This window comes from Choloepus didactylus, chromosome 21 (assembly GCF_015220235.1).
Source record: "Choloepus didactylus isolate mChoDid1 chromosome 21, mChoDid1.pri, whole genome shotgun sequence".
NCBI classification, from domain to species: domain Eukaryota; kingdom Metazoa; phylum Chordata; class Mammalia; order Pilosa; family Megalonychidae; genus Choloepus; species Choloepus didactylus.
In genome coordinates, this window is record NC_051327.1 from 40,064,363 (window position 1) to 40,091,582 (window position 27,220).

At 36.3% G+C, this 27,220-nt stretch overlaps 1 protein-coding gene across 5 annotated transcripts in view; it reads left to right on the forward strand.

Moving 5' to 3' along the window:
• The window catches only part of MRTFB (myocardin related transcription factor B), a 241,182-nt gene that overhangs the window by 92,386 nt on the left and 121,576 nt on the right, over window positions 1-27,220 (forward strand). For all 5 annotated transcript variants that reach the window (XR_005213507.1, XM_037813867.1, XM_037813868.1 and 2 more), the window contains one exon: window positions 10,661-10,869. Coding sequence is in view for 4 of the 5 variants with exons in the window: in XM_037813867.1 (XP_037669795.1) it covers window positions 10,716-10,869 (154 nt within the window). In the remaining variant the exon portion in view is untranslated. The remainder of the gene's footprint in view (window positions 1-10,660; window positions 10,870-27,220) is intronic.

Genomic DNA, 27,220 nt, shown 5'->3' on the forward strand with positions numbered 1-27,220 from the left:
GATTCGATTTGCAAGTATTTTGTTGAGGATTTTTGCATCTATATTCATTAGGGAGATTGGCCGGTAGTTTTCCTTTTTTTGTAGCATCTTTGCCTGGTTTTGGTATTAGATTGATGTTAGCTTCATAAAATGAGTTAGGTAGTGTTCCATTTTCTTCAATGTTTTGAAAGAGTTTGAGTAAGATTGGTGTCAGTTCTTTCCGGAAAGTTTGGTAGAATTCCCCTGTGAAGCCATCTGGCCCTGGGCATTTATTTGTGGGAAGATTTTTGATGACTGATTGGATCTCTTTGCTTGTGATGGGTTGATTGAGGTCTTCTATTTCTTCTCTGGTCTGTCTAGGTTGTTCATATGTATCCAGGAAATTGTCCATTTCCTCTACGTTATCCAATTTGTTGCCATACAGTTGTTCATAGTATCCTCTTAGAATTTTTTTTAATTTCTTCAGGTTCTGCAGTTATGTCACCTTCTTCATTCATTATTTTGTTTACATGGGTCTTCTCTCTTTTTGATTTTGTCAGTGTAGCTAGGGGCTTGTCAATCTTGTAGATCTTCTTGAAGAACCAACTTTTGGTGATATTTATCCTCTCTATTGTGTTTTTGTTCTCTATGTCATTTATTTGTGCTTTAATCCTTGTTATTTCTTTTCTTGTACTTGGTTTAGGATTGGTTTGCTGTTCATTTTCTAGCTTCTTCAGTTGATCCATTAGTTCTTTGATTTTGGCTCTTTCTTCCTTTTTAATATATGCGTTTAGTGCTATAAATTTTCCCCTTAGCACTGCTTTTGCTGCATCCCATAGGTTTTGGTATGTTGTGTTCTCATTTTCATTGGTCTCTATATATTTAGCAATTTCTCTTGCTATTTCTTCTTTAACCCACTGATTGTTTAGAAGTGTGTTGTTTAACCTCCAGGTATTTGTGAATTTTCTAAGTCTCTGATGGTTATTGACTTCTAATTGTATTCCATTGTGGTCAGAGAATGTGCTTTGAATAATTTCAATCTTTTTAAATTTATTGAGGCTTGTTTTATGTCCCAGCATATGATCTATTCTGGAGAAAGTTCCATGAGCACTAGAAAAGTATGTGTATCCTGGTGATTTGGGATGTAATGTTCTGTATATGTCTGTTAAATCTAATTCATTTATCAGATTGTTTAGGTTTTTCAATTTCCTTATTGGTCTTCCGTCTGGTTGATCTATCTATAGGAGAGAGTGATGTGTTGAAGTCTCCCACAATTATTGTGGAAACATCAATTGCTTCCTTTAGTTTTTCCAGTGTTTCTCTCATGTATTTTGTGGCACCTTGATTGGGTGCGTAGACATTTATGATTGTTATTTCTTCTTGCTGAATTGCCCCTTTTATTAGTACGTAGTGGCCTTCTTTGTCTCTCAAAACATCCCTGCATTTGAAGTCTATTTTATCTGAGATTAATATTGCTACACCTGCTTTCTTTTGGCTGTAGCTGGCATGAAATATTTTTTTCCATCCTTTCACTTTCAATTTCTTTGTGTCCCTGTGTCTAAGATGAGTCTCTTGTATGCAACATATTGATGGTTCATTTTTTTTTGATCCATTCTGCGAATCTATTTCTTTTAATTGGGGAGTTTAATCCATTTACATTCAACGTTATAACCGTGAAGGCATTTCTTGAATCAGCCATCTTATCCTTTGGTTTATGTTTGTCATATATATATTTTCCCCTCTCTCTATTAATATCGTTTATTGTACCCATACCGAATCTCTTTAGTACTGAACCTTTCTCCAAGTCTCTCTGTCCTTTCTTTGTTTCTCTGTCTGTAGGGCTCCCTTTAGTATCTCCAGTAGGGCAGGTCTCTTGTTAGCAAATTCTCTCAGCATTTGTTTGTCTGTGAAAAATTTAAGCTCTCCCTCAAATTTAAAGGAGAGCTTTGCTGGATAAAGTATCCTTGGTTGGAAATTTTTCTCACTCAGAATTTTAAATATATCGTGCCACTGCCTTCTCACCTCCGTGGTGGCTGCTGAGTAGTCACTACTTAGTCTTATGCTGTTTCCTTTGTATGTGTTGAATTGCTTTTCTCTTGCTGCTTTCAGAACTTGCTCCTTCTCTTCCGTGTTTGACAGTGTGATCAGAATATGTCTCGGAGTGGGTTTATTTGGATTTATTCTTTTTGGAGTTCGCTGAGCATTTATGATTTGTGTATTTATGTTGTTTAGAAGATTTGGGAAGTTTTCCCCAACAATTTCTTTGAATACTCTTCCTAGACCTTTACCCTTTTCTTCCCCTTCTGGAACACCTGTGAGTCTTATATTCGGACGTTTTATATTATCTATCATATCCCTGAGGTCCGTTTCGATTTTTCCCATATTTTTCCCCATTCTTTCTTTTATGCTTTCATTTTCCATTCTGTCATCTTCCAGGTCACTGATTCGTTGTTCAACTTCCTCTAGTCTTGTACTATGAGTGTCCAGAATCTTTTTAATTTGGTCAACAGTTTCTTTAATTTCCATAAGATCATCCGTTTTTTTATTTAGTCTTGCAATGTCTTCTTTATGCTCTTCTAGGGTCTTCTTGATTTCCTTTGTATCCCGTACTATGGTCTCATTGTTCATCTTTAGTTCTTTGAGTAGCTGCTCTAGGTGCTGTGTCTCTTCTGATCTTTTGATTTGGGTGTTTGGGCTTGGGTTATTCATGTCATCTGGTTTTTTCATATGCTTTATAATTTTCTGTTGTTTTTGGCCTCTTGGCATTTGCTGAACTTGATAGGGTTCTTTTAGGATTTGCAGACCAATTGAAGTCCTTATCTCTAATTTATCAGATCTACAGCTTCGTGGAGTACACTTTCTCTAACTAACCAGCAGGTGGCGTCCATGAGCCACCTGTTCTCCACAAGCCAGTTCTCCCCTGCTTTGCCTTTGTGGTGAGTGGGGGAGTGAGTCTTGTGGGGTCCAATTGGTGTACCAAGCTTGCGTGTGTAGATGGTGTTGCCCACCCTGTATATGGGGCGTGTTTCTGGGCAGTCAGGGAAGGGGGGTGGCTCTAACAATCAAATCTCCCTGGTGATCCTAGAGTTTTAAAGCTGCTGCAATAATGTAATCCTTCAGTTCAGTCCTGCCACAGTTTGTCTCTGCTACTGACCCACAAGTCCTTGGTATTGGCATGTGGCCCCTGAGACTTGTGAGTGGGTCCCTCTTCCAGGCCGTGCACCCCCTGGTCCTCTGTTGAGGGATGACTGTGCTATGTCACAGGTGAGTGCCGTCCCCCCAGGGCGGTTCTGGGCTGCTGGGCTGTGTAGGGAGGCTCCCAGTCTGCTGAAATGATGGCTAAATGGGGCTTTGTTAATTCACACTGCTCCACCTTCGCAACTCTGGGACAATCAGCTGAGGTTGCAGGGAAGGCTAATGTCCACGCCCAGTTTTGTGGTGTGTGCCTGTTATTTGAAGCACTTCCGTCACACTGGGTTGTCTGGGGCAGCTCTGGGCTATGGGGCTTGCGATGGGCGGGAGTGTTTCCTGTCCACTAGGATGATGGCTGTGAGCAGACACCCCCCTTTTCTTTGGAAGTTGTGGTGTTTAGTGAATTTTCTCAGCCACTGGATTATTGCCTTTTGTCTCAGAGCTCTCTTAGTTCTGCTCTTGTCTTGACCTGCCCAAATTGCAAGTCTTTGAAGCTTTTTCTATTGGGCTTCTTAGAGTAATTGTTTAAGAAAAAGAAAAAAGGATTAAAAAAAGCAAAAAAAAAAGGGCCCTCCTCACAGATCTAATGGGTTATTGAAATGCTAAGAGACAAAGCAATTAGGGCCATTAAGGAAAGGTCCACAGGGCAGAGAGATCAGCTTTTCTTCTGGATTTGCATATGAGCCTCAGGGCCTGAGCTCTGCCCTTCCCCTTTCTATGTTCACCAGAACTCCAAAAAGCATCCGCTTTTATTTTAGAGTTTTTCGTGCTGTTTTTTTCTATGCCTGTCTCCTCTCTGCTGGGCTGGCTGCTCTCAGATTCTCTGGTGTCTGGTCTCAGTCTGTCTATGGTTGTAGTTTGGATCAGTAGAATGAGTTTCCAATAAGGGCTGCCACTGCAGTTCTCCCTTCTCCTTCCCGGCGGTGACAGCCCCTCCTCCCACGGGACTGAGCCTGGCAGGGAGGGGTGCGGGTCCCCTGGCCACAAAAACTTACAGATTTCGCTGATCTCAGCAGTTCCACATTTTCATGAGTGTTGTATGAAGTATGCCCAAAGTCAGATTGCTCTGTGGTGTCCAGTCCACGCAGTTCCTGGCTTTCTACCTACTTTCCTGGAGGAGTAACTAAAACATACAGCTCACCAGTCTGCCATCTTGCCCCGCCTCCTCTCCCTCATTTTGAAAAGAAAGTCTTACCAGATGTAAAACTCTTGTTTGATAGTTGTTTTCTTTGAGCACTTTAAATATTTTGTACCTGTGTCTTCTTGCCTCCATAGTTTCTGTTGAGAAAGCAGCACTTAATCTTACCAGGATTCCCTTGTATATAACTTGTTGCTTTTCTCTTGCAGCTTTCAGAACTGTTTCCTTTAACAATTTGGTTACAATATCTCAATGTGGTTTTCTTTGAATTTATCCCGTTTGGGGTTCTTTGGGCTTCTTGAATGGACGCATTCGTGTCTGTGGCTAAATTTGGGGAGTTTTCTGGCATTATTTCTTTGAACATTCTATCTTCCGCTTTCCCTGTTTCTTCTTCTGCGACACCAATTATGCATATACTGGTACAGTTGATGGTGTCCCCAGTTCTCTTAGGCTCTTGTGATGGTTAGTTTCATGGGCCAATTTGGCCAGGTTATGGTGCCTAGTTGTCTGGTCAAGCAAACACTGACCTAACTGTTACTGCAAGGACATTTCATGGCTGGTTAATAAACCAGAAGGCTGACTTATTAAATCATCAGTCAGTTGATTGCATCTGTGGCTGATTACATCTACAATCTACTAAAGGAGTGTCTTCTACAATGAGAGAATCCAATCAGTTGGATTTAATCCAATTAGTTGAAGACTTTTAAGGGAGAAGAAAGAACTTTCATTTCTTCTTCAACCAGTCTCTCCTGGAGAGTTCATTGAAGTCCCTCATTGGAGTTGCCAATTTGCGGCCTGCCCTGCAGAATTTGGGCTAGTGCATCCTACCCTACAGAATTTGGACTCATGTATCTCCACAGTTGTGTGAGACACTTTTATAAATCTCATATTTACAGATATCTCCTGTTTTGTTTCCCTAGAGAACCCTGACTAATACAGTCATTCCTTTTTCTTCTTTTGTCTTTCTGCTCCTTAGCCTGAATCATTTCATTTGTCTTGTCTTTGAGTTCACTGATTCTTAATTTTGCTACTTCCAATCTGCCATTTAAACCATCCAGGGAATTTTCACTTTGGTTATTATGTTCTTCAACTCCAGTATTTTTCTGGAGAGATTCCCATAGTGTTCATTTATTGTTTTCCTGATATCCTTTAGTTCCTTCCTCATGTTTTCCTTTATCTCCTTGACCATATTGAGGATGGTCATTTTGAAGTCTTTTTCTGGAAGTCCAAAATCTGGTCCTTTTTGTTGATGTTTCATAGATTTTTATCTTATTCCTTTGGGTGGGCCATCGCTTCTTGTATCTTTGTTTGTCTTGTAATCTTGTTGCATACTATACATTATAATATTTAAAAATGTTAACTCTGGCTTATAGTCCCTGGGGCTGTCCATTAAGTTTGTATCTATGACAGATTTTCTTGAATGCCAGGAGCTAATCAGAACAAACCAACCAAGGGGAAAAAAAAAAAAAGGGCACCTTTCACTCTCTCTGCAAATTGATTCTGCTTTCACTGGTAGTCTCCTTCAGAGCTTAGCCCTCCTATCAAGCAGATCAGCCTGAGGCATATGGGAAGTACAAGGTCCTCTCTGTCTTATCTGAGTCTTCCTTGTGCTGAGATCCTGCTTCTTTCCTGGGCTTGTGTTTGCTAGAGGCCTTAGGAATTCCCTGTTTATAGTCCACAGGATTTTGAGTGAATGCCCCCTCTACTCCCTTTGGAATAGTCTTCCTCCCCTTCCTGGGTGCTCTTTTGAGTGACTTAATCCAGGTAGTCCTTTGCCCCTGACCCTTTCAACGTACTTGTGTCTCCCACTGTCCCAGGCCACTTCTCTGCCCTCAGGACAGACTCTGGGAGGGCAGGCTTGAGGCGCATTTGAGCTCATTCTCTCAGACTTCCACCCAGTAAGTTGGCACTGACTTACAGGCACCTTGGGATGCACACCGGCCAGTCTGTGCCCTCTGGAACAGGGCAAGGACCCACAAGGAGCACGAGGTGGCTCCACGCTGTGTTGTGGAATGGGTGTGGCAAGGACCAGCAAGGACACCAGGATCTTCTTCTATGGCTTTTGACACAGCGTTTTCTAAATTCAGCCCTTGCCCAGTTAATGCAGTTCTTTAATGTTTGCTGTAGCTTTGAGGGAGGTTGCTGTCTTTAAATTCTTTTGCTGTCTTTGCCTTAGGGGGGTTGGAACAATGGCTCCTAGAGATCTGAAGTAGCTGATCAGAGATAGAGATCTGGGATCAGACTACATATCCCTGGAGTTCCGAAGACTAGTTCTTTATGTCCCATCCTGGCCCCAGCAAGCTGAGCAGGGAGCAGGGAGCTCCATTCTCCATTGCTGCTAACCATGATGCTGGGGGAGGGGCAATGGTAGCTGCTGCAGGGAGGGTAAAATGCACCAGTCTTTATAGCTACTTACCAGCCTCTTCCTCCAGCTCCCGCCTGGATGGTACACAGTGAAATTTACTTAGATTTTGGCTTTGCTGACATGGGGCTTAGCACGGAGCGCCTCTGGTTGGGCCAACTATATTTTATTTATCATTACTTAATTCTGAATTCTTGATACCATTAAGAAATTTCATATACAAGAGAATTATACAGAAAAGGCATTATTATTAAGAAAATATTTTTGATACTTACTGCTGACACAATTTTGTTATTAAACTAGTGAGTGAGTTATGAAGTGCTACATCAGATATTGAAAAAATTGACATCAGGGTGCTTTGAAGGAAGAACAGATAACAACATAAAACAACCCATGGTTTACATCACTAATTTACCTAATACAATGACACAAAGTTCTTTTTCACAAAAGTGCATTGGACCTGAAAATTTCAACTTGTTTGATCATAGGACTTAATGGTAAATACTTTTCTAATGTAGGGAATTACTTTGCATGTGTGCTTAATTTTGTCTTTGAATTTTTTTATCCAAGTCTGCTGTTTTATCTTGTTTGAATTTACATTTATTTTCACTGGCTGTTAGCCAGGTGTTTTCCTAATGTTTGAAATTCATTGAAGCTTTAAAGGTAGGGACAACTGTTTTGTTGCTAAAGTGCTTTTTGTTGAATATATTAGGAAAATCTACCTGTCAGCATTTGGCTGGTTATATATTAAACTTGTGAAATTTGTCATTATATCCTTTGAACTTCTTTACTATTTAGAGCCACTTGTATATAGCAGTGATTGTATACCATCTTATTTAGTAGTGTTTCATGTGAATTAGTCATTAGAGGCAATAAGATAAGGTAGAAAGAGATTTGGCTTTAGACTTATACTCAGTTCAAAATAAATGTTAGCACTTATTTCAGGATCTTCTTAGCCTGATAGCCCAGCAGCCTTTTAAATTTTAGATCATTATTCTTGATGTTATCATTGACTCCATTAAGAAAAAAATGAATGAGTAAATGAATAGATGAGCAAATGAAGGTGTGATACCACTTGCTTTTTTTTTTTTTTTAAATTTTTTTCTTATCTCTGGCTATGTAATATCCGATAATGAAATGGTTTGTGTTTTGAGAGCAGAAACCATATCCCAGATTGACTTTACTAGTGTTTTCCCATGCTTTTACATAATGCTAGCTAAATGTTGAGTTATTTTTATTTTGAAACAGTTATGTTATTGGGATTTGTAATTTGACTCCATTTTCATTCATTCTGTCAGTTCTATTCAAATAATATTTTATAACAGATTTTCAAGGTAAAATGATAATGAATGCTTTACTCTAACTAAATTATGACCTAATGAAAGAATCAGTTCTAATGTCATTTCTCTAACATCTCAGGTAGAGAATACTGGACAGAAAGTGTTTCTTTATGTTTGATGTTGGATTTCGAGTGCAAAAGAATATTATCAGGCAGTTAAGTAGACTTAAATGACAGCTGACAAAAATTTGGTAGTAAAATTTCAGAATAGATAGAGTCTATAACCATCAAAAATGTTCATGAATATTAAGTTAAAAATTTTTTTGAACACTTAATTCTTTTCCCTTTGCTACATTTTGTAAAGATTTTCTTTCTTATAATTTTCTTAATTTGGAGGAATGTGTGGGAGTTTAAGGTGAACATAATGTCAAGGCATAAAAGGTTGAATAAAATTCTTCAATATGAAGAACAGATAAAAGGGCTTATTTTAAAGTCTTATGCCTAAAGAATCTTCCAAATCATTATCAATAATACTCAGAGTTTGTATATTTTGCCATTTTAAGAGCATTATGGTACCTGTATCTTAGAATTAATTTGGTGTGAACAGATTTTATTTTATAGGAATGAATAATTTAAAATGAAAATTCATAGTTTTGAAACACCTAGGACACATATTTTAATATTCCTTAGAAGAAGTCATTTTACATACAAGTTCACCTACCTAACTCATGTTTTTGAAGTCTGCTTTATTTGATATTAATATAGTCATGCCAGCCTTCTTGGTCTGTTTGCATGATGTATCTTTTTTCATCCATTTACTTTCATCCTATTTTGTGACTTCATGTTTAAATATATCAGTTTTAGTCATACATTTTATCAATTCTGTCCATTTCTGCCTTTTAATCAGTGTTTAATTCATTTACATTTAATGTAATTATTGATAAGGTTGCATTTAGGCTTACTATTTGTTTTTTGGTTTTCCCCATCTCTTTTTATTTTGTTTTTTTTGTTTGCTTCTTATTCCTCCTTTCATTAGGAGTTAACTGGATATTTTTAGAATTCTATTTCATTTCCCTATTGGCTTTTTAGCTATAAATCTTTATTTTTTAGTTTGTTTGGTTTGTTTTTCTTAGAGGCTTTTTTGTTTGTTTGTTTATTAGAGATATTAGAGAAGTGGGTTCACAGAAAAATCATGCATAAACCACACAGTTCCTATATACCTCTGTATGATTAACACCTTGCATTGGTGTGGTACATTTGTTACAATTCATGAGAAAACACTTTTTTAATTGTCCTGTTAACTAGAGACCATCCTTCACAATAGGGTTCATTGTTTGTGTTTTATAGTTCTGTTTTTTTTTTTAGTTTTTATTCTAGTAACATATATACAACCTAAAATTTCTCCTTTTAACTATAATGGCATATATAAATAGTGCTCTTAATTATATTCACAATGTTGTGCTACCATTACCTCCATCCATTACCAAAACTTTACAATCAAACCAAATAGAAACTCTATACAATTTAAGCATTAACTCCCCATTCCCTACCCCCACCCTGACTCCCAATAACCTGTATTCTAGATTCAGACTCCATGAGTTTGATTATTCTAATTATTTCATATCAGTGAGGTCATACAATATTTGTCCTTTCTGTCTGCCTTATTTCACCCAACATGATGTCTTCAAGGTTCATCCATGTTGGTGCATGTATCAGAACTTCATTCCTTTTTACAGCTGACTAATACTCCATTGTATGTATATACCCCAATTTATCCATTCATCGGTTGATGGACACTTGGGTTGCTTCCACCTGTTGGCATTTGGGAATAATGCCACCATAAACATTGGTGTGCAAATAACTGTTATAAGAGTCCCTGCTTTCAAATCTTTGGGTATATATCTAGAAGTGGGATTATTGGGTCATATGGTAATTGTATACCTAACTTTCCGAGGAACTGCCAAACTGCTCTAGGGATTACACTTAACTTCTCAGTTAACCTAGAGTTTAAAAAGTTACTACATCTCATAAAATATAAGAACCTTGCAAGTGTTTTAAGTCCATTTACCCCTTCCTCATCCTTTGTGCTCAGCTCCTAAGCCAGTGCCACAATTTAGGGATTTTGTTGTGTCTGTGGTACTTGTGATATCAATTTTTATATCAGTCAGTATGGGCCATCTTATGCTGTGGTAACAAACAATCCCAAATCTAGTGACTTAAAATAAGGATTTGTTTCTTTGTCATGTACTTAATTATGAGTTAGCGGAGACTTCTGTTCCCTGTTCTCATTCTGAGACAGGCTGATGGAGCAGTCATTATCCAAAACATTGCTAGTTGCTGAGAATGTTGACCAATTTAAAGTTGCTTGATATGTAGTAGTTAAGATGATTTTTCAAGCTGGACTGCTTTTTTATATGCATGAGCATTTGTTGGTTTTCTTCTCATTTTAGTATGCATCAAAATCTTATTTTAAGTAATGACACCAATAGCTGTAACTAATCCATGGCACTAAAATCTGTTCAAAATTCTTAAAAACTTTTATTTACCTTGTAAGTACTTTATTAGAGGGGAAGTATATTATTCTTGTATTTGGACAAAGAGGGCAAATGAGTTGGTAATGGGCACAGAGCTATGAATCTAGACTAGAACCCAGGTTTCCAATTTTAATACTTTTGTGCAAGTTGCAGAAAAATAAATGTGCTTTCTAATAATACCTTCTTTATTTTGACAGTCTCTTTAACAGGCCACTTTTAAGAGGAGGTGTCTTGTATACCCTGTGGAGCACAATGGATCATTCAGGGGCAATAGACACCGAGGATGAATTGGGATCTTTAGCCCATCTTGCTCCAAGTCCTCAAAGTGAAGCTGTTGCTCATGAATTCCAGGAACTCTCCTTGCAGTCCAGTCAACACTTACCCCCTCTGAATGAAAGGAAGAATGGTGAGTTATACAAGACGTGCAGCAGGACCTTTGTGAGCCCAGTTTCTTCCTCTTCATTAGTAAATTTTTGTCAGTTACATTTGGCAGTCTATCACCAAGGAAAGCCTCAAAGGTACTGGCTAGTTTTGAGTAGCAGGCAAGATTTCATTTAACATCCAATTCTTTTATTATTTCCTTAGTAAAATATCTTGTTAGACATTATCTTTGGAAAATAAAGTTTAGATTCAACCAGTTTAGCACAAGCAGAAGATTCATGCTGGAATGCATTGGAAAGCGGCTCCCTATGCCGATTCCAGGAGAAAGAGATGGTATAGGAATAGGTTCTCCTCCTCCTTTCCCTCTGATGTGTGCTGCATCTTAGTTTCAGAATTGGCAAAATTTAATCTATCTTAATTATCACAAAAGGACTTATTTTTTATGTTCATGTTTCTTTGGGTGGAGTATATGACCATATTTTCATTCTTTGGCTGGTCCCTCCTTGTATACAAAATGAATATTTTCTGTTTATTTGGTATCCGTTCATGAAATGTGCATTATTCACAGAGGCAGCCTAGAGTCTCCAGTAAGCACTGCATTGTCCATTTTTAACATAAAGGAATAGAAATAGATGATATAGATGATAGACAGTTACGTTTAGCATGTAAATCATAAAAACAAATGAAAACAAAATGCTAACACTTATAAATGAACTAAGGATACATATTAAAAAGAATTAAGAATTTCAACTGAATTTGTTGCACTTTGCACAGTTCAGTTGAGCCTTACATTTACAAATGTATTTTTTAATTTCAATTTTAAAGACCAGAAGAAATAAAAATGTGTCCCTGTGGAATGTATGTGCCTTGCTAGTTATTTTTCTGAGTTCTGATCTTACTTATTATTGACTTTATCTTATTCAAGAACGTGGAGAAAAGACATACACTACTATTCTTAATTATTTAGTACATGTCTTTGGAGTGTACTCATTCTTCCTTCAAATAAGATAGGTTTTGATTTATAGCTCATATGTGTCAGGCACAACCCTTGCCTGTTTTAATTGATATAAAGCAACATTTTAGCTAAGGTGCCTTCAGAGCCTTCAGGAGGCGTGGTTGACTGGTGATGGCTTTAGAACCTTCCATCAGTTAGAAATCTATCTTAGGGGCTGAGAGAATATGACCTTATTTACTGAAACATGACTAGAATGTGATCAAATTTATACAGTAAACTTGGAACAGCATAATGTTTAAATTATTACTCTCAAAGAAAATAAGAGTTGAAATGGTATAAAATTAGAATATATGATTTATGATTGCTCAAGAAAACAGCCATATGTTAGTAGGGGTGGGGAGTAGTGAGGGGAAAGTCTGTACTTTGTGGTCATTTACTTTATTCCACTCACCACATTTCCCTTGCAAAAGTTACTACGTATGCCTGAATATATGGTAAGCCCAAATATGAGGTAGTTTCCCCTTACAAACTTTTTGGAAGGTAAATGATCAAATTATAAATTTATTGATTTAGGTACATGTACACAATTAACATTATGTTTTATGAAGCAGTGCAGGAATATAGAAATATTGCTTTTATCCAGTCTCATTTCATGAACCCATCGTGCTCAAATCCTATACATGAATCTTTATGGTCAGTGTTTTTACCATCAGTAGAACCCTTTGAATTACCCATCTAGCACTTATTTCCAGGGCATATCTTCATTTCTGTCTCTTTGATTTTAGTTACAACAATTTTTGAATTTTTGAATGCATATCTGATCTGACACTGAAAATTCCCTATTCATGAAAACAGTGGAACTTTTTTTTATAAATTGTCTTGTATATTGATAATCTCTACAACATAATCACTTATGTTTGATTTGTTATTGGATGTAGTGTTTTATGGGGGTGTGGTTTCTGTTTTAGAATTTAACCTTTTTTGTTTTTTAGTAGGTAGTACATTAACTTGGTTTAAAATTTAAGGAGTACAGTACAGATGGGTACATGGTAAAAAGTAGGACATTCTCCTAGTCTTTTCCTTCAGCTACCCAGTTACTCTTCCCAGAAGTAACTACTTTTCAGTATCCTTCCTTTAAGAGTATTATTTCACCAGTTTAAAAAGTGTATGCTTTAAAAGGCTGCTTTGTAACATCTAAAACTTCCATTTTTAAGGTTATTTACTTGGAAAAAAATGTGTTAATTTTTTCTCCTCTCCCTCTCTTTTTTTCTGATTCTATTAGGATATTTTTATAAACAGCCCAAAATGAACTTTGAGTGAATTTGGCTTTTAAGCTAATGTGTTTTCTCCAAGAGTACTTTTTTCTTCAATGTGAAGTAAATGAAAATGTGTAAGGATTCAAATATGAGACATTTCTCTCTTTGCTAATGAATAATTCAGGAGATTAAAAACCTCACCTTACATTTAGGCATATACTCTAATTTCAGGCTTATGATATATCAGCTTAAATTGCATATACATTCCAGGGCATAAAATAAATCCTTGTGTAGAGCTATCTGAAATCTAAATCTTTGATACAGTTATGTGCACAATGTTTTCACATTAAGCAATATGTAGATGAAAGAACCACAACTGTCTTACCTTAATGATTTTTTCACATTTATTCACAATTTTGTAGCTCTTCTTACTGCCATATTTAAATCGTATCATATACAAAATGTAAGTGTTGGCCTCAAAATTAATGAATCTAAACAAAGTACTGTTTAGATATTATGAGATAATCAAATCTAGGTATTTTCTTGGTTGTTGTGATTATTGTTATTCCTAAGCATTTGAATTTCACTTGTTAGAATTATTTTCTTTTCTACTGGAGAAGAGTGGAGATATTTCAATTTGGGGTTAGTGTATAGAAGGATTACCTCATCGGACAGTTTATAAAGAAACTTTACAAGAAAAATGAAGTTTATATTTAAGTAATGATTCCAGGGTCTTCCCTTTTTTTGGTTAATATTTATGTTGGCAGTGGTATTGGAGTAGCAAAATATTCCCACCATTCCCACTACTAGAGTAAATATGAAATGTTTTAGTAATGTTAAGCTAGAGTTTTCCTTTACCCTTCAAAGTAGCTAAAATATTTCTTTAGGTAATAGCATCTTATAAGTAAGGCAGCCATTTAAGCAGTTAACTTTTCCCAACAGTTAGCCCTTCTTAAAGGAAAAATGGGTATACACAAACAAATAATGTACCTTTATTAAAACAATGTGTACACAGGGAAATTGATCTTCAAGTTGATGTTTTATACATGCAATATTTCCATTTTCATGGTTCAATATTAACATTCTTTCAGATGGTCAGTACTGGGGAAAAAGGAAAATAGGTCGAAGGACAAGTTCTTTTAGTGTCTAAATGGGGAAAGCTCAGTTGCTGCAAATTGAATATAGCTTTATAAAAGCAAGGAAAGGCTTGGAAGCAACATACCTGAAAGATGGAAGCAACATACCTGAAAGTTGACCTTTGGCAGTGACAGCTCTTTCCTTGTGCCTACACTTTGACAGAGCCCTGAGGGGAGAGGCTGTTTGGTCAGGAGGTCATTTGCCAAGACTCCCACACTGTCAGGCAGAGTGACTCTCTAAGTATGCTGGTTGGCAAATTTAAGCTTTTAAATTATGACCAGTATTTTTATAGAGTAAGTGGATAAGTTGATTTGGATTTCCATTTTAAAAAATAATTTGGTATTTTAATACATTTTGGTATGTCTCTGAGTCCAGGCATTTTTAAGATAAGGCTCAATCATGTTTTTGCTTTTACTGTATGGCCACAGATAAACTATAGTCAAGTAGCCTCAAGGAGGTGTAAAATTAGTATTTATCACTGTTCTCTTCCTATATTAAAAGGCTTTTTGAACTCATGCTTTACTACAAAATAATCAGTGTGGTTTAGGCCCCAGTAAAGAGGAGCATGCGACTTACTTGGTAATCTTATTTTAAAACCTTGAAATTACTAGTTATTGAGGTTGTTATATTTTTGAGCTTATTGTCTCATCCCGATTTTTTTACCTAAGATTTTTCCACCCATATTTATGACATTGAATAATTTTAGACCATGTCTTATTCTTTTCCTGAATGATCACTTACTAAAGAGAAAATAATTTATTCAAAATTCATAAGTTTGTTGCACACAAGGGAACACAGGTGACTTTTTGCATTGGATTCAATGCATGTGTTAATGTATTTGGAAGCCGTCAGATGACCTTTGCCTAGCCATGAAAACCAGCCAGAGAAGACTTTGCATTGTACCGTAGAAAACAAGTGGCTTTTATTCACAGCTGGTCTTCTCTTTGGGTTTTACTTTGAAAATATTTTACTCCTCCTCATTAACCTCTCAAGCTTACTGTTAGTCCAGGTGTTTGGCAATGCCCAAAGGTGATAAGAGTTTCACTTAGGTAGAACTATGCTCCTTAGAATGTACATGAGCTGGTGTAGCCTAATGGAGATTGATGAGGCAAAGAGAGAAAATGTCCATTTTCCTCCTTCACAGCCAATCAGACAGAAAATTATTTTAGTGTCATAAATGGGAAGGAAATAAATAGATGTTAAATAGTCAGGACATAGGACTATGGGATTCCTGCTTTATCTTTCTATTACTGGAGATAATAGAAATTTTCTTTATTTTCTGTAATATAATCTTATTGACTTTGCTGTTAACATATTTTGGATCTTGAGTAATTCTCAGGGATATCAGTAAACATATTCAGATGATACATGTAGATATTTTTTGATGCTTTCAAGAATTACTTTAGAATATTTAGACTGAGAAGAGAAATAAAAACTCCTTGAATATAATTTTCTTGATCAGGTTACTATTTTTTTTTTTAATTAGGGCCTTAGGACTTCTACTAAACAAAAATATAAAGTTAAAAAACAAGCTGTGTACCTCCTGACAATTGCAAATGTAATTTGTGATTTTGGCAGCTCTCACACTCTTTTTGTTTATAGCAATCTCTTAAACCCTTCAGTGAAAAAGAAGACCTTTAAGTAACTTAAGGGTGAGGTACCCACCTTTATAAAAAGTCTCCTATTAAAATAGCATACTTTGTTTCACAAGGTGCGTAAGAACCTATAACCCTATCCGCCTTCCTTTTTTCCTATTCTGGGCTTCTTGTTTAGATAGTTTCGCTGTTACTGAGGATTTAGTTTGCTTCATTGGATTGCTGAACACATCCAGGAGATGTGTTGGGGGAGGGACAGTGTGTTCGTTTATGTTCTTATTTGTAGCTGGCAATGAGTCTGATCTCCTCTGGGCATAGAAGTGTCAGAACGCTAACATAAGCATGCTTTAATTATTGCTAAGGTAGTGGATGAGGCTTACAGTTTCAAAAGTGCATCAGCAAGATCATAGGCCCCAGATGAAGCACCCCTGAAACCTCATTTTTAAGTTATTCATCTAGTTTTTAAATTGTGTCCTCTTACAGAAATGCTCTTGGAGTGTCAACAGTTGACATATTCATTATAAAATATACATGAAATAGTAGTTAGCAGTTTTAACCAGCATGAGACCACAACGTCTTAAACTTACAAAAATGTTTACCTAAATATTTATAAGACTTTTCTAGAGTTACTAGAGTCACAGAAGTACATTATTTCTTAGATAGATTGAGATCATTTTTATAAAACTAGGGTCCGCTATATGATTTATTTTAGACCAGTGAAGAAACTGAAACTAATTTATTAAGAAAGTCCTTGCTATCTCTCTGAAAGTAGTTATAAAAGATAAAATATAAATGACTAGTTAATAAATATTACTCAACTGTAACCCCTTGGCTATTTAGACTTCTCAAGGCTACCTATAAATGGTTAGTTTATAATCAGTCCCTCAGCTGGGACTAGAGACTTAGTTAAAATTGAGTTAGGGCTCTTTACTTATGTCTGCCACCTGATCCAATCACAGAGCCCTCTTATAGTTAAAAAGGAAGAGAAGGAATAGATATTGGACACCTGCTCTCTACCGTACTTCCAAAAGAACTGATAATACAGGGAGTATACTGGAAAAAAGTGATCCGTGATTATTTTTCTCTATCTGTTAGTTGACTTGTATTTTAAGATGGGAAACAACAAGACAAATATGGTAGAATAACAAATATATTAGAGATTTCTTTTTGTTTGTAGTTAATAATCACCCAGACTTATTAGCAAATATCATACACAGTGTTTTTCTGACTCCTTTGACTTAATCCATACTGTTGGCTCTCCTACCTCACCTGCTGCCATGTATTAACAGGAAGTGTAGTCTTTTGGGAGTCAGGACTCCAGTCTCCTCTGCTGACTCTGTCTGTGAGCACAGGTAAGTCTCAGAAGCTCTCTGTGTCACAGTATGCCCGTCGCAATATCCGTATGGTAGCTTTCAGCCCATGTGTCTTTCTCTGGCTGCCGTTCCTCATTACATCATGTGTTCTTATATCCCATCATCACTTTTGCCTTGTGCTATTCGTTGGGCAGCAGAAACAGAAAGAAAGGAAGGTAACTTCCATCTCAGTTAACAAATGGAATTTTCCATAGATACCAATTAGTAATGTTGCTGTTCTTCATGGGATCTATTACTAAACATACATGCCAGCTCTCTCAATTAGTCTGAATTTCCCCCATATTTAAAAGGAAAGAGAAATATTGAATCAATTTATGCTATTCTAAAAAATAACGTATCTGATTTAGAATATGCAACATGTTCCTATTCATGGTTTTCAAGGGTTGGCAGGTATGTGTCAGCATATTTATAGCAACATCAGATTATTGGTTAAAAGACAATATTTGAAGGCCCAAATTATTCATACTATTTTTTGGTCATTTCTCTCATTGCTTTCATTAAGAAAATGCTAATAGCTGGGTGTCTGTTTTCATTAACTTAAATTTTTGACATATGTACTCTATAATATCTTAATAAAGATATAACAAGAAAAGCAAAAATTTGAAAAGCAATTTGTCTTTGATTCTTATAGTCTTAGTTTAAAAACTGACAACTGCACTCTGCTGACTTGAGGTTCATAGCTACAAAATAGAAGAACCTCTTTGACAGAAGCCTAAGTCCTAATAGGGCAGTTGAGAATATATCAGTTGGACTGCTTGATCAAGCCATCATCATTTATTACATAAAAGAAAAGTTTGCAATATTGCAATCTTCTCTCAAAGTTTTAAAAAGTCAGTATTTTAAGGGTGGAAGTAGGATACTTTTTTTTTAATTGTTAGCAAACATTTATTGAACAATCATTCTGTGTCTTACCCTAAAATAATTCCTAGATTTCAAGCCTCTGATACAGTGTTGGCAGTTCAAAATGTAGTATATTCTTATAAAATTGTTGGACACATAGATCTTTAAAAATAATTCCACCAACTATATACAGAAAATTAATTTGGAGATGATTCTTGCAGATAACTGAAGAGAAGAGCCTAGTTTTAAAGAAAGGGGGCTATAGACTCAGGTGAGGACCCTGCTCCATTGCACTGGTTGTGTGGCGCCACACAACTCAAACCTGCATTTGCCCTCCCAGCTCTCATCAGATGAGTTTTTCTTCAAATGTTATGGAGCGTGTATAACCGGGAAAAATTTTAGATGTACCTTGTCTATAACCAGGAAAAATTTTAGATGTACCTCAAGGTTATTGGGAGGATTAAATAAAGCATTTAACGTGACTAGCACATGCATGGTATATCATAAGCACTTGGTACATGTTATAGGTATCCAGCATTGAGTGCCTGATTACAAGTACCATGAAAGAGGCAGCATGCACTGTGGTTAACACACCAGCTCGAGAGCTACTGTCTGAGCCTGTATCCTGGCTGCACCACTACTAGCTATGTGAGCTTGAGCAAATTAGTTTTTTCCCTTTTGCCTTAGTTTCCTCATCTGCAAAATGGGGAACGGACTAGTCTCTGCCTCGTAGAGTTGCTATGAAGAGTAAATCAGTAGATATAAGTAAATATTAAAACAGTGCAGACAAGTGGTTAGCACTTTATTTGCTGTTAGTGCACATATTTTGAGTATGTAAAATATGCATACTCAACTAAGTGAAGAAAGTTTTTCAGGGTTTCCACTCTGGTGTTTTATAACTTAGTGTTTCTTTCAGTTGTCCCAGTAAATTTTACCCCTGTTTTCCACAAGTATTTCTTGTTAAAGAAGTAAAAATAACATTCAGTTTCTTCGTGTCCCACCAGGTACCTCCGTAACATTTGAAGAGCGACTTATCTGATGAGAGCTGGGAGGGCAAATGCAGTAGGCACTGGTTTCCCATGAAGTTTGTCTCTCTTGTTGGTACTGCCAGTTCCCACAATCCTAACATTCCCTGGACATCAGTCAGTGTCTACAAGGAATGATTTTCAAATATTAAAGCATGTGAAAAGACAAACAGGCCAAAACTCATAGCTCTCTAGGGACTGTGACCTCCAAAACAGACTCCATTCTGACATTTTCACAGGCTACTTGAAGGAATTCCAGCAGGGTCATTCCATTTGGTAAACTCCTAAACAAACCCTCTGTCATCAAGGACTGATTTATAGATTTTTCTTCTTATACTTATTCTGAAGAGATTAAGATAGTAGATATGGTTGCTGAGATTCTTTTAAAGCATTTGATGTATATGATAAGTACTATGCAGAAGACTTCTGGTATTTTGAAGTAATAAAATTTATTTGTTATGTTTAGAGAGATTTCTTGCTCAGAGTTGTCTTTTTAATTCATTTTTAAAATTCCTTGATATGTCATAATCCTATCTAAATTTAAGATATTTCATTATTAACTCAATTATTTAACAAAGACATTAATTTCAGAAGGCATCCTTTAAAAACCAAATGTGTGTGTATTTAAAAGCATATATATATATGTAGGATGTATATATAGTTGTATATATAGATGTATATATAGTTACTTCTTTCATGATGACCTTTGGAATATGTGAAAACAGAAATAGTTCTAGTGTTCGAAAATACTTTTCTTTGAAATCTCGGTGTGATAGCAGTTGTTTAAATGTTGCCTTAATGTTGTAGGAGGGGGTGGATCTGTAAATTGTTTTTCAGTTAATCTGAATTCCCTTAAAATATATTATTGTATATTATTAAGCACTAATCTTTAAAAAAAGAATATAGTGCTAAAAATAAATGAGAAGGGCAAAACTCAAGAGATTTGGAGCCTGGACAACTTAAGGGAATGCGTAATTAGGATTTATTTGGTTTATAGTTAACCTTAAATGCTAACTGCCCTCGTGATTGTTCCGATCTGGTCTGTGAGTGGCATATATGAAATTTCCAGGCGTGAACAACATTCCACCCACATTTGAAGGGTCAGATTTGGGAGGATTTTGTATGGTTTGTTTCCTTCTTTGCATGTTTCTTTTGAACAAGTTAATCCTTTGGATGAATCCACAGAATTGTGACTATTAAATTAAAAAGTCTTATTCAGAAATTTCTTATGATTTAATAGCTGATGTTGTTGGAATATGTTTTGAACAGATTTAAAAAGTGGGATGGGCAAATAAATATGTGCTCTCAACCAATTCTCTTAAAATTAATAGTAGAAATAAAACTTATTTTTTCATTTTTCTAATAACCTTTCTGAAACCCAGCATATTTTAGAGAATAAAATAGAAACAGAAGTGAAATAATATATTGTTTAGTAATTGGTAACAAATAGTAATTGAATGTGCCAGAGAATTGTATGGCTCTTGATTGATGTTTAAAATATAAATATATATGGTAAAAGAGATGTATAAAATATGTTACCATTTTTCTCAAGCTGAGAATAACAGAGATATTTAACTAGAAATGCTCTTAATATGAAAAAAATTGTTTCTTATAGGTTTCTTTATATATATTTATATATTTTTTTCCCGTTAAATGTGCTCTTCCTTTTTAAAATAAATTTGGTTAAATAACAATTTGCTGATGAACTAGTGAAAACTCTGGTGGCATAATTGTTTGTTTATTTGTGTGTAGAAATAGAGTAGCTGCCTGATGGTTGCCAGATGCTTTCTGAACACTTAACAGAAACAAAATGCTTACATTTCCAGAAAGTTGAAGATTGTATTTGGACATCAAAATATTATATTTTGGAAGATTTTACAGATAAGGAAATTTAAACTTGCATCAGTCAGAAGAAGTTAGGATTAAAAATACTGAAATTTAAAGAAGTCCAAGAACCCAGTCTTAAACTATAAATATCACGTTCCAGTGAGTTTTAGAAAGTACTTTGATTTTTATTTTGTTTGGCTATTACACTAAAACTATGTAATGTATACTAGCTCATGAAAATGTATACATTTCTTTAATGTCCATGAATGTCTCATATACCTTTGACAAGATGTGTATTCTGCTTTTGTTGGGTGCAGTGTTCTCTAAATGTCAACCAGATCTGATTGGTTGATGAGGTTGCTTCTATATCATTACTGATTTTCTTTTTATTCAAAGAGGAATGTTGAAAACTTCAGCTACAATTATGGATAGATTTATTTATTTCTCCTTTGAGTTCTGTTTGTGCTTCATGCATTTTGGCATTTTATGGCTCCATTATGTCTTCTTGATAAATTGATCCCTTTAGAATATGAAATAGCCTTCCATCCTTGGTAATGATTATTTTTTCTAAAGTCCGCTGTTTTCGATAGTATTATAATGCCTCTAGGTTTAGCATCATATGTTTTATCTTCTCCCATCCTTTTTCATTTAACCCATTTGTATCTTTATATTAAAAAGAGGATTTCTTATAGACAGCATACTCTGGATCTGCTTTTTAAAATCTAGTCTAACAATCTGTCTTTTAATTTGCATGTTTAGATCATTTTTATTTAAGGCAATTATTGACATGCCTTGTGTATTAGTTTGCTATGTAACAAATTACTTCAAAGTTTAGCAGTTTACCACAACACATTTATTACCTCATTGTTTCTGTGAGTTAAGAATCCAGGCCTGGCTTGGGTTTCTCATGAGCTGCAATCAAGGTGTCAGGCAGGGATGCAGTTTCATCAGAAGGCTCATCTGGGGAAGGATCCATTTCCAAGCTTACTTACGTGGTTCTTGGCAGGATTCAGTTTCTTGAAGGCTATTGCACTGGGGTCCTCATTTCCTCACTGGCTCTTGGCCAGAGTCCACCCTCAGTTTATTGCCACTTACTTTATCAAAGTCAGAGAGAGAGGAGAGAATGCTAGCAAGACAAAAAGTCTTAATCTTTTTTTGCAACCTAATCACAGAAGTGACTTTCCTTCCACATATTCTTTCAGTTAGAAGCAAATTACTCAAGGGGAAAGGATTATACAAGGCCATAAATACCAGGAGGCGAGGATCACTGGGGACTATCTCAGAAGCTGAGTTTAAATCTGGCTCTGTGTTGCCTTTTGTCCTGTCTTTCTCTGTTCCTTTCTTCCTGTTTCCTTGTTTTTTAAAAAATATTTTTTTGTGTTCCATTTCATTTTTATTTTAACTGTTGGCTTATTAGCTATACCTTTTTGTTTGTTTGTTTGTTTTCAGTAAGTGCTCACTGATCCTTCTAATTAGGTCTAATATGTTGCTAATCACACCCAATAAAATGTTTGTCTCAGATGTTGTACTTGTTTTTATCTTTAGAAGTTACATTTTGCTCTTTTTGGAATTGTCTGTTTTTCCATTATGTTCATTTTTCCTTGTATATCATTATAATAGCTACTAATGGTTCCACTTTTTTTTAATTCTATGTCTATTTTTATTGACTAATTTTTTTCCCAATTATGGGTCACATTTTCCTGCTTCTTGGCAAGTAGTCTAGTAATTTTTTATTGGATGTAACATTATGAATGTTATATTGCTGAGTGTCTGGATTTTGTTTTTGCATCTTCTTTTTAGAGTTTGGGCTTTGGTTTGGAAGGCAGTTAAGTTACTTTCAGATTACCCTCAATCTTTTAAAAATGTTTGTAGGGAAGACCTAGGGTAGCATTCATGCCAGGGATGGTTCCCCAACTACTAAGCCTTGACCTCTCTGGAGTCTGTGCTGAATACCCCATTTTTAAATGCCCTGGGGAGGACTTTTCACTCAGGCTGGTTGGAGCTTGAACGTCTTCCAGCCTTATGTGTGTTTTGGAAATTGGAAATTGTTTAGCTTGCAGTTCCCTAGTCATTTCTTGCCTGGCCTTTTGAAATTGCACTCTAAGCACATGTGGCTTAGTATTCAGCAAAGACTCAAGAGAACCCTTATACAGATTTCTGGAGCTCTTTTTCAGCACAGGTCCCTCCTTTTTAGAAATCTGTCCTGCAACTTCCAGCTGCCTTAGCCTCCCGAAGCACTAAGTTCTGCTGTCTCCTCAACTCAGAGAGTCCAGCTGGCTCTGTTTGAGTTATCCCTGCTTGTACACACAGTCTTGAAATTGCCTTCAGGCAGAAAACTAGAGCAGTTGAAGGGCTCATCTCATTTGTTTCCTTTCTAGGTTTCACAGTCCTGCATTGCCTGTTTTCCGACGTGTAAGAGTAGTTGTTTCATCTATTTTGCCCTATTTTCTAGTTTCTTATGGTGGAAGTTAAGTCCAGTCCTTGTTATTCCATCACGGTCAAAATGTAAGTCTTTGGAATTGGGATTTTAACACAGGGCCTGTTTTTTTCCCATTGAAACATGCTGCCTCTCCATATACATGTAACTGAGCTGACTAGACTACAGCAGCAGTGTCATTTTATTTTTTAATCTACCCAAACACTCAGATATTACTGGGTACACTAAGTAGCTCCGTGTTTCTTGACCAGTGAGTAAATGAATCATGTTCGTTAAAGACTGAGGCTAATTGTTACAGTTGTTTCTCGTGGCAAGTAACTTTCCAGCTTTTGCGGTTGGCCGAGATGGGTCAGCAGGATTGTCATAAAAGATAGCATATTGGGGCCTCTTGGGTCCCTTGCAGCCAATGGCATAGTTATTCAGTTGATTGAAGAAGTCATCTTTTTTTATTTTGTTTTTAATTTTCTCTTTACAGAAATATTGAAATTTTTAAAAAATTGTCTTTTCAGTAGTGTTTTAATTTGATTCAAGTTGGCAAAAGATTCAGCCTTTAAAAGAGATAGCTAAAGATTATATTTTCATACTATACATGTAATAATGGGAATTTTCTTTAATTATATATTAATTTAATATAATTTCTAAATTATATCAAGTGGAAAAGTGAGAAATAAAATTGTAGATTCTTCATGAGCACAACTAACCATCCTCTTTATACCAACAACTGCCCTCCCAGAGAAAGGAAGCCTTTGCATAGGAAAAAAAAGTCCTGGAATGAAATATGTCACATTTTTAGTCAATTTACTCACATACATAATATTCCCATCTCCTTTCTTTTCTATATTTTGCAGTTTTCACAATGTACCTATATTTTGTATCAATGAAGACAAACACCCTTTGAAAATGCCATATTACATAAGCAGCCTTCAGGAGTGTCAGGGAGATTCAGTAGTTCATGATCATATTATGGTATTGGGGGGATTCTACTTAAATCAACTGAATGTTAAGTTGAATCCTCACAGTACATCGTGGATTCTCATTCTTTACTGATGAACAGAGCTTTTGAGGGGAATTTATGTTGATACAAAGTTTTGAGTGATGGGATAGGAATAAAGTAGAATGTCACTGAGATGATGTGGGAAGCATAGAAAGATAATTATATTAAAATCTCTAAAGCCTGGCTCCCCATATTTTGTACTTCCTACTTTACCTTGGGCCCAGTGGTTTAAGGCTCTGCCTCTCAGTTCACATTGCAGTCACCCTCACTGCCCACATGTGCCCTTCTGTGGCTGTCTCACCATTGCTGAGGAGCCAGTGTGGGAGTTAGTAGACAGTGTACAGATCAGAGTCTCTAATAGTGGCTCACTTTATGAGACTTGTATCGGGCTCACATGGGCAAATTGGCCCCAAGAGCCAGAGTAGCCAGCTCTCCTCCTAGGACCTGTCAGTTTTGGTACTAACTCTTATTGGTTTAGGTAACCTATTGATAACAACAGGTGGAAACCAATCAAATAAGAAACTATTGAATAAACGCAAAATAAATGGACTGTGTTTTTGAAAATTACAGCCTTTGAGATATACTTTGTTCTTAGGGATATATCATATTTGGTTTCATCAAACGTTTTATTATGCAATTCCATTTTATTGGCCCAAAGATTTGCAGGCATAATTATTTCAATTAATGTATTAAGTTGTTTAAATATGCTGATGCAGAATATTTTCCAAAAGACTTTCTATTTTCAAATTATACACTTTTTATAATGTGCTATTTCCCCCCTTTGCTTTTCTAAGGAATATAATCATGTAAATTATATACTTAACACTTACATTTTGACTTTCTTAGATAATCTGTGCCTTTTCACAAAAGCAAACCACTTTTTTCTCCTTACTCCCCTCTATAATATAACCAATCAGCACATATATATTTTTTCAGATCCACTTACAAACAAGGCACTTTTCCCATGTGTTTGTTTCTGCGTATTCCTTTACATTCTTCCCCCTTGCCCACACAGTACACCTAGAAACCAAATTGGTCAAGGGCCAATGAAAAGTACTAAATTCTGCAATTAGAGGTTTTCTTCCTTGACTAGGAAAATGCATTGTACCTATGAGGTAGGCTTTAAGTGTTTCCATTTTATAAGACCTATAAGTTCAGGGCCAGAGAGCTTGCATCATGTAAGGAAATGCAGCTAGTAAAGTGGTTTTTTTTTAATGCAACTTTATTGAAATATATTCACATACCATACTGTCATCTAAAGTGTACAACAGTTGTTCACAGTATCATCACATAGTTGTGCATTCATCACCACAAATTTTGAACATTTTCATTACTCCAAAAAATAAAAATAAAAAAGAACACCCAAAACATCCCATACCCCCTGAACCCCCATTATTCATTTACTTTTTGTTCCCATTTTTCTACTCATTTGTCCATACACTGGGTAAAGGGAGGGTGAGCCATAAGGTTTTCACAGTCACATGGTCACACCATGTAAGTTATACGATTGCCTTCAAGAATCAAGGATACTGGATTGCAGTTCAGCAGTTTCGGATATTTCCTTCTAGCTGTTCCAATAAACTAAAAAGGAATATCTATATAATGCAGAAGAGTTACCTCCAGAATGACCTCTCAACTCCATTTGAAATCTCTCAGCCACTGAAACTTTATTTTGTTTCATTTCTCTTCCCCTTTTTTATCCAGAAGGCTTTCTCAATCCTGTGATGCTGGGTCCAGGCTCTTCCCCAGGAGTCACGTCACATGTTGCTAGGGAGATTTACAGCCCTGGAAGTCATGTCCTGTGTAGGGGGAAGGGCAGTGAGTTTACCTGCCGAGTTGGCTTAGAGAGAGAGGCCACATCCGAGAAACAAGAAGTTCTCTGGGGGTGACTCTTAGGCACAATTAAAAGTAGGCTTAGCCTCTCCTTTGCAGTAACAAGCTCCATAAGGGCAAGCCCTAAGATTGAGGGCTCGGCCTACTAAACTGGTAGTTCCCAATGCTTGTGAGAATATCAGTAATTCCCCAGGTGGAGAAGTTTAATATTTCCACATTTTCCCCCAGTCCCTCAAGGGGGCTTTGCAAATATTTTTTATTCTCTGCCCAAATTACTCTGGGATGTATCAGGGCTTCACGTTAACCTATACAAACAAACCAACCAGATCTCACTCCCTATTCAAGGTTCCATGTAATTATGGTATTTGAGTGAACTGACCATACAGGTTAAATTATATAGCATGCTACAGAAAATGAAGATTTTCCACCAAATAAACATCTCTACCTTTGGTTCCACATGGAAGGCCGAAGTTTTAAAGCACAGTTAATATCATTCTCTACCCTTTAGTCTGATCTACCCCAATCTCAACCAAGTCCATTTCTTTCATATCTCCAATCAAAGTCTGATCACCTTTTCAGCCTTAACAGTTGCTGCATTGGACAGTTCTGACACAGCTGCCGAACTCTGGCTCTGAGTCCCAGGTGCCACACAGACACCCGAAGCTCCAGGGACCAACCAGGTCATACACAAACAGCTCAGCATCTCAGAATTTAGAAATAACTGTGCAACTCATAAATAGATGTGACTGCTAAAAGAGCTTACGATCTAGGAACTTTACATAAGCCTTCCCCCGATAATCCTTGCTCCCAGATTCAGTTCTCAGAGTTTGCACATTATTGTTAGTCTGTATTAGTGAGGCATTATAATGCTTGTCTTTCTATTTCTGGCTTATTTCACTCAACCTAACTGTCCTCAGGGTCCATTCACCTAGCTGTATACCTCACAACATTCCTTCTTGCCACTGCTCGATATTCCATTGTATGTATATACCACAGTTCACTATTCGGTTTATCAGTCCATGTACCCTTAGGCCATCTCCATCCATTGCAAATTGTGAGTACTGCCACCACAAACACTAGTGTGCAAGTGTGCGCTCATGTCCC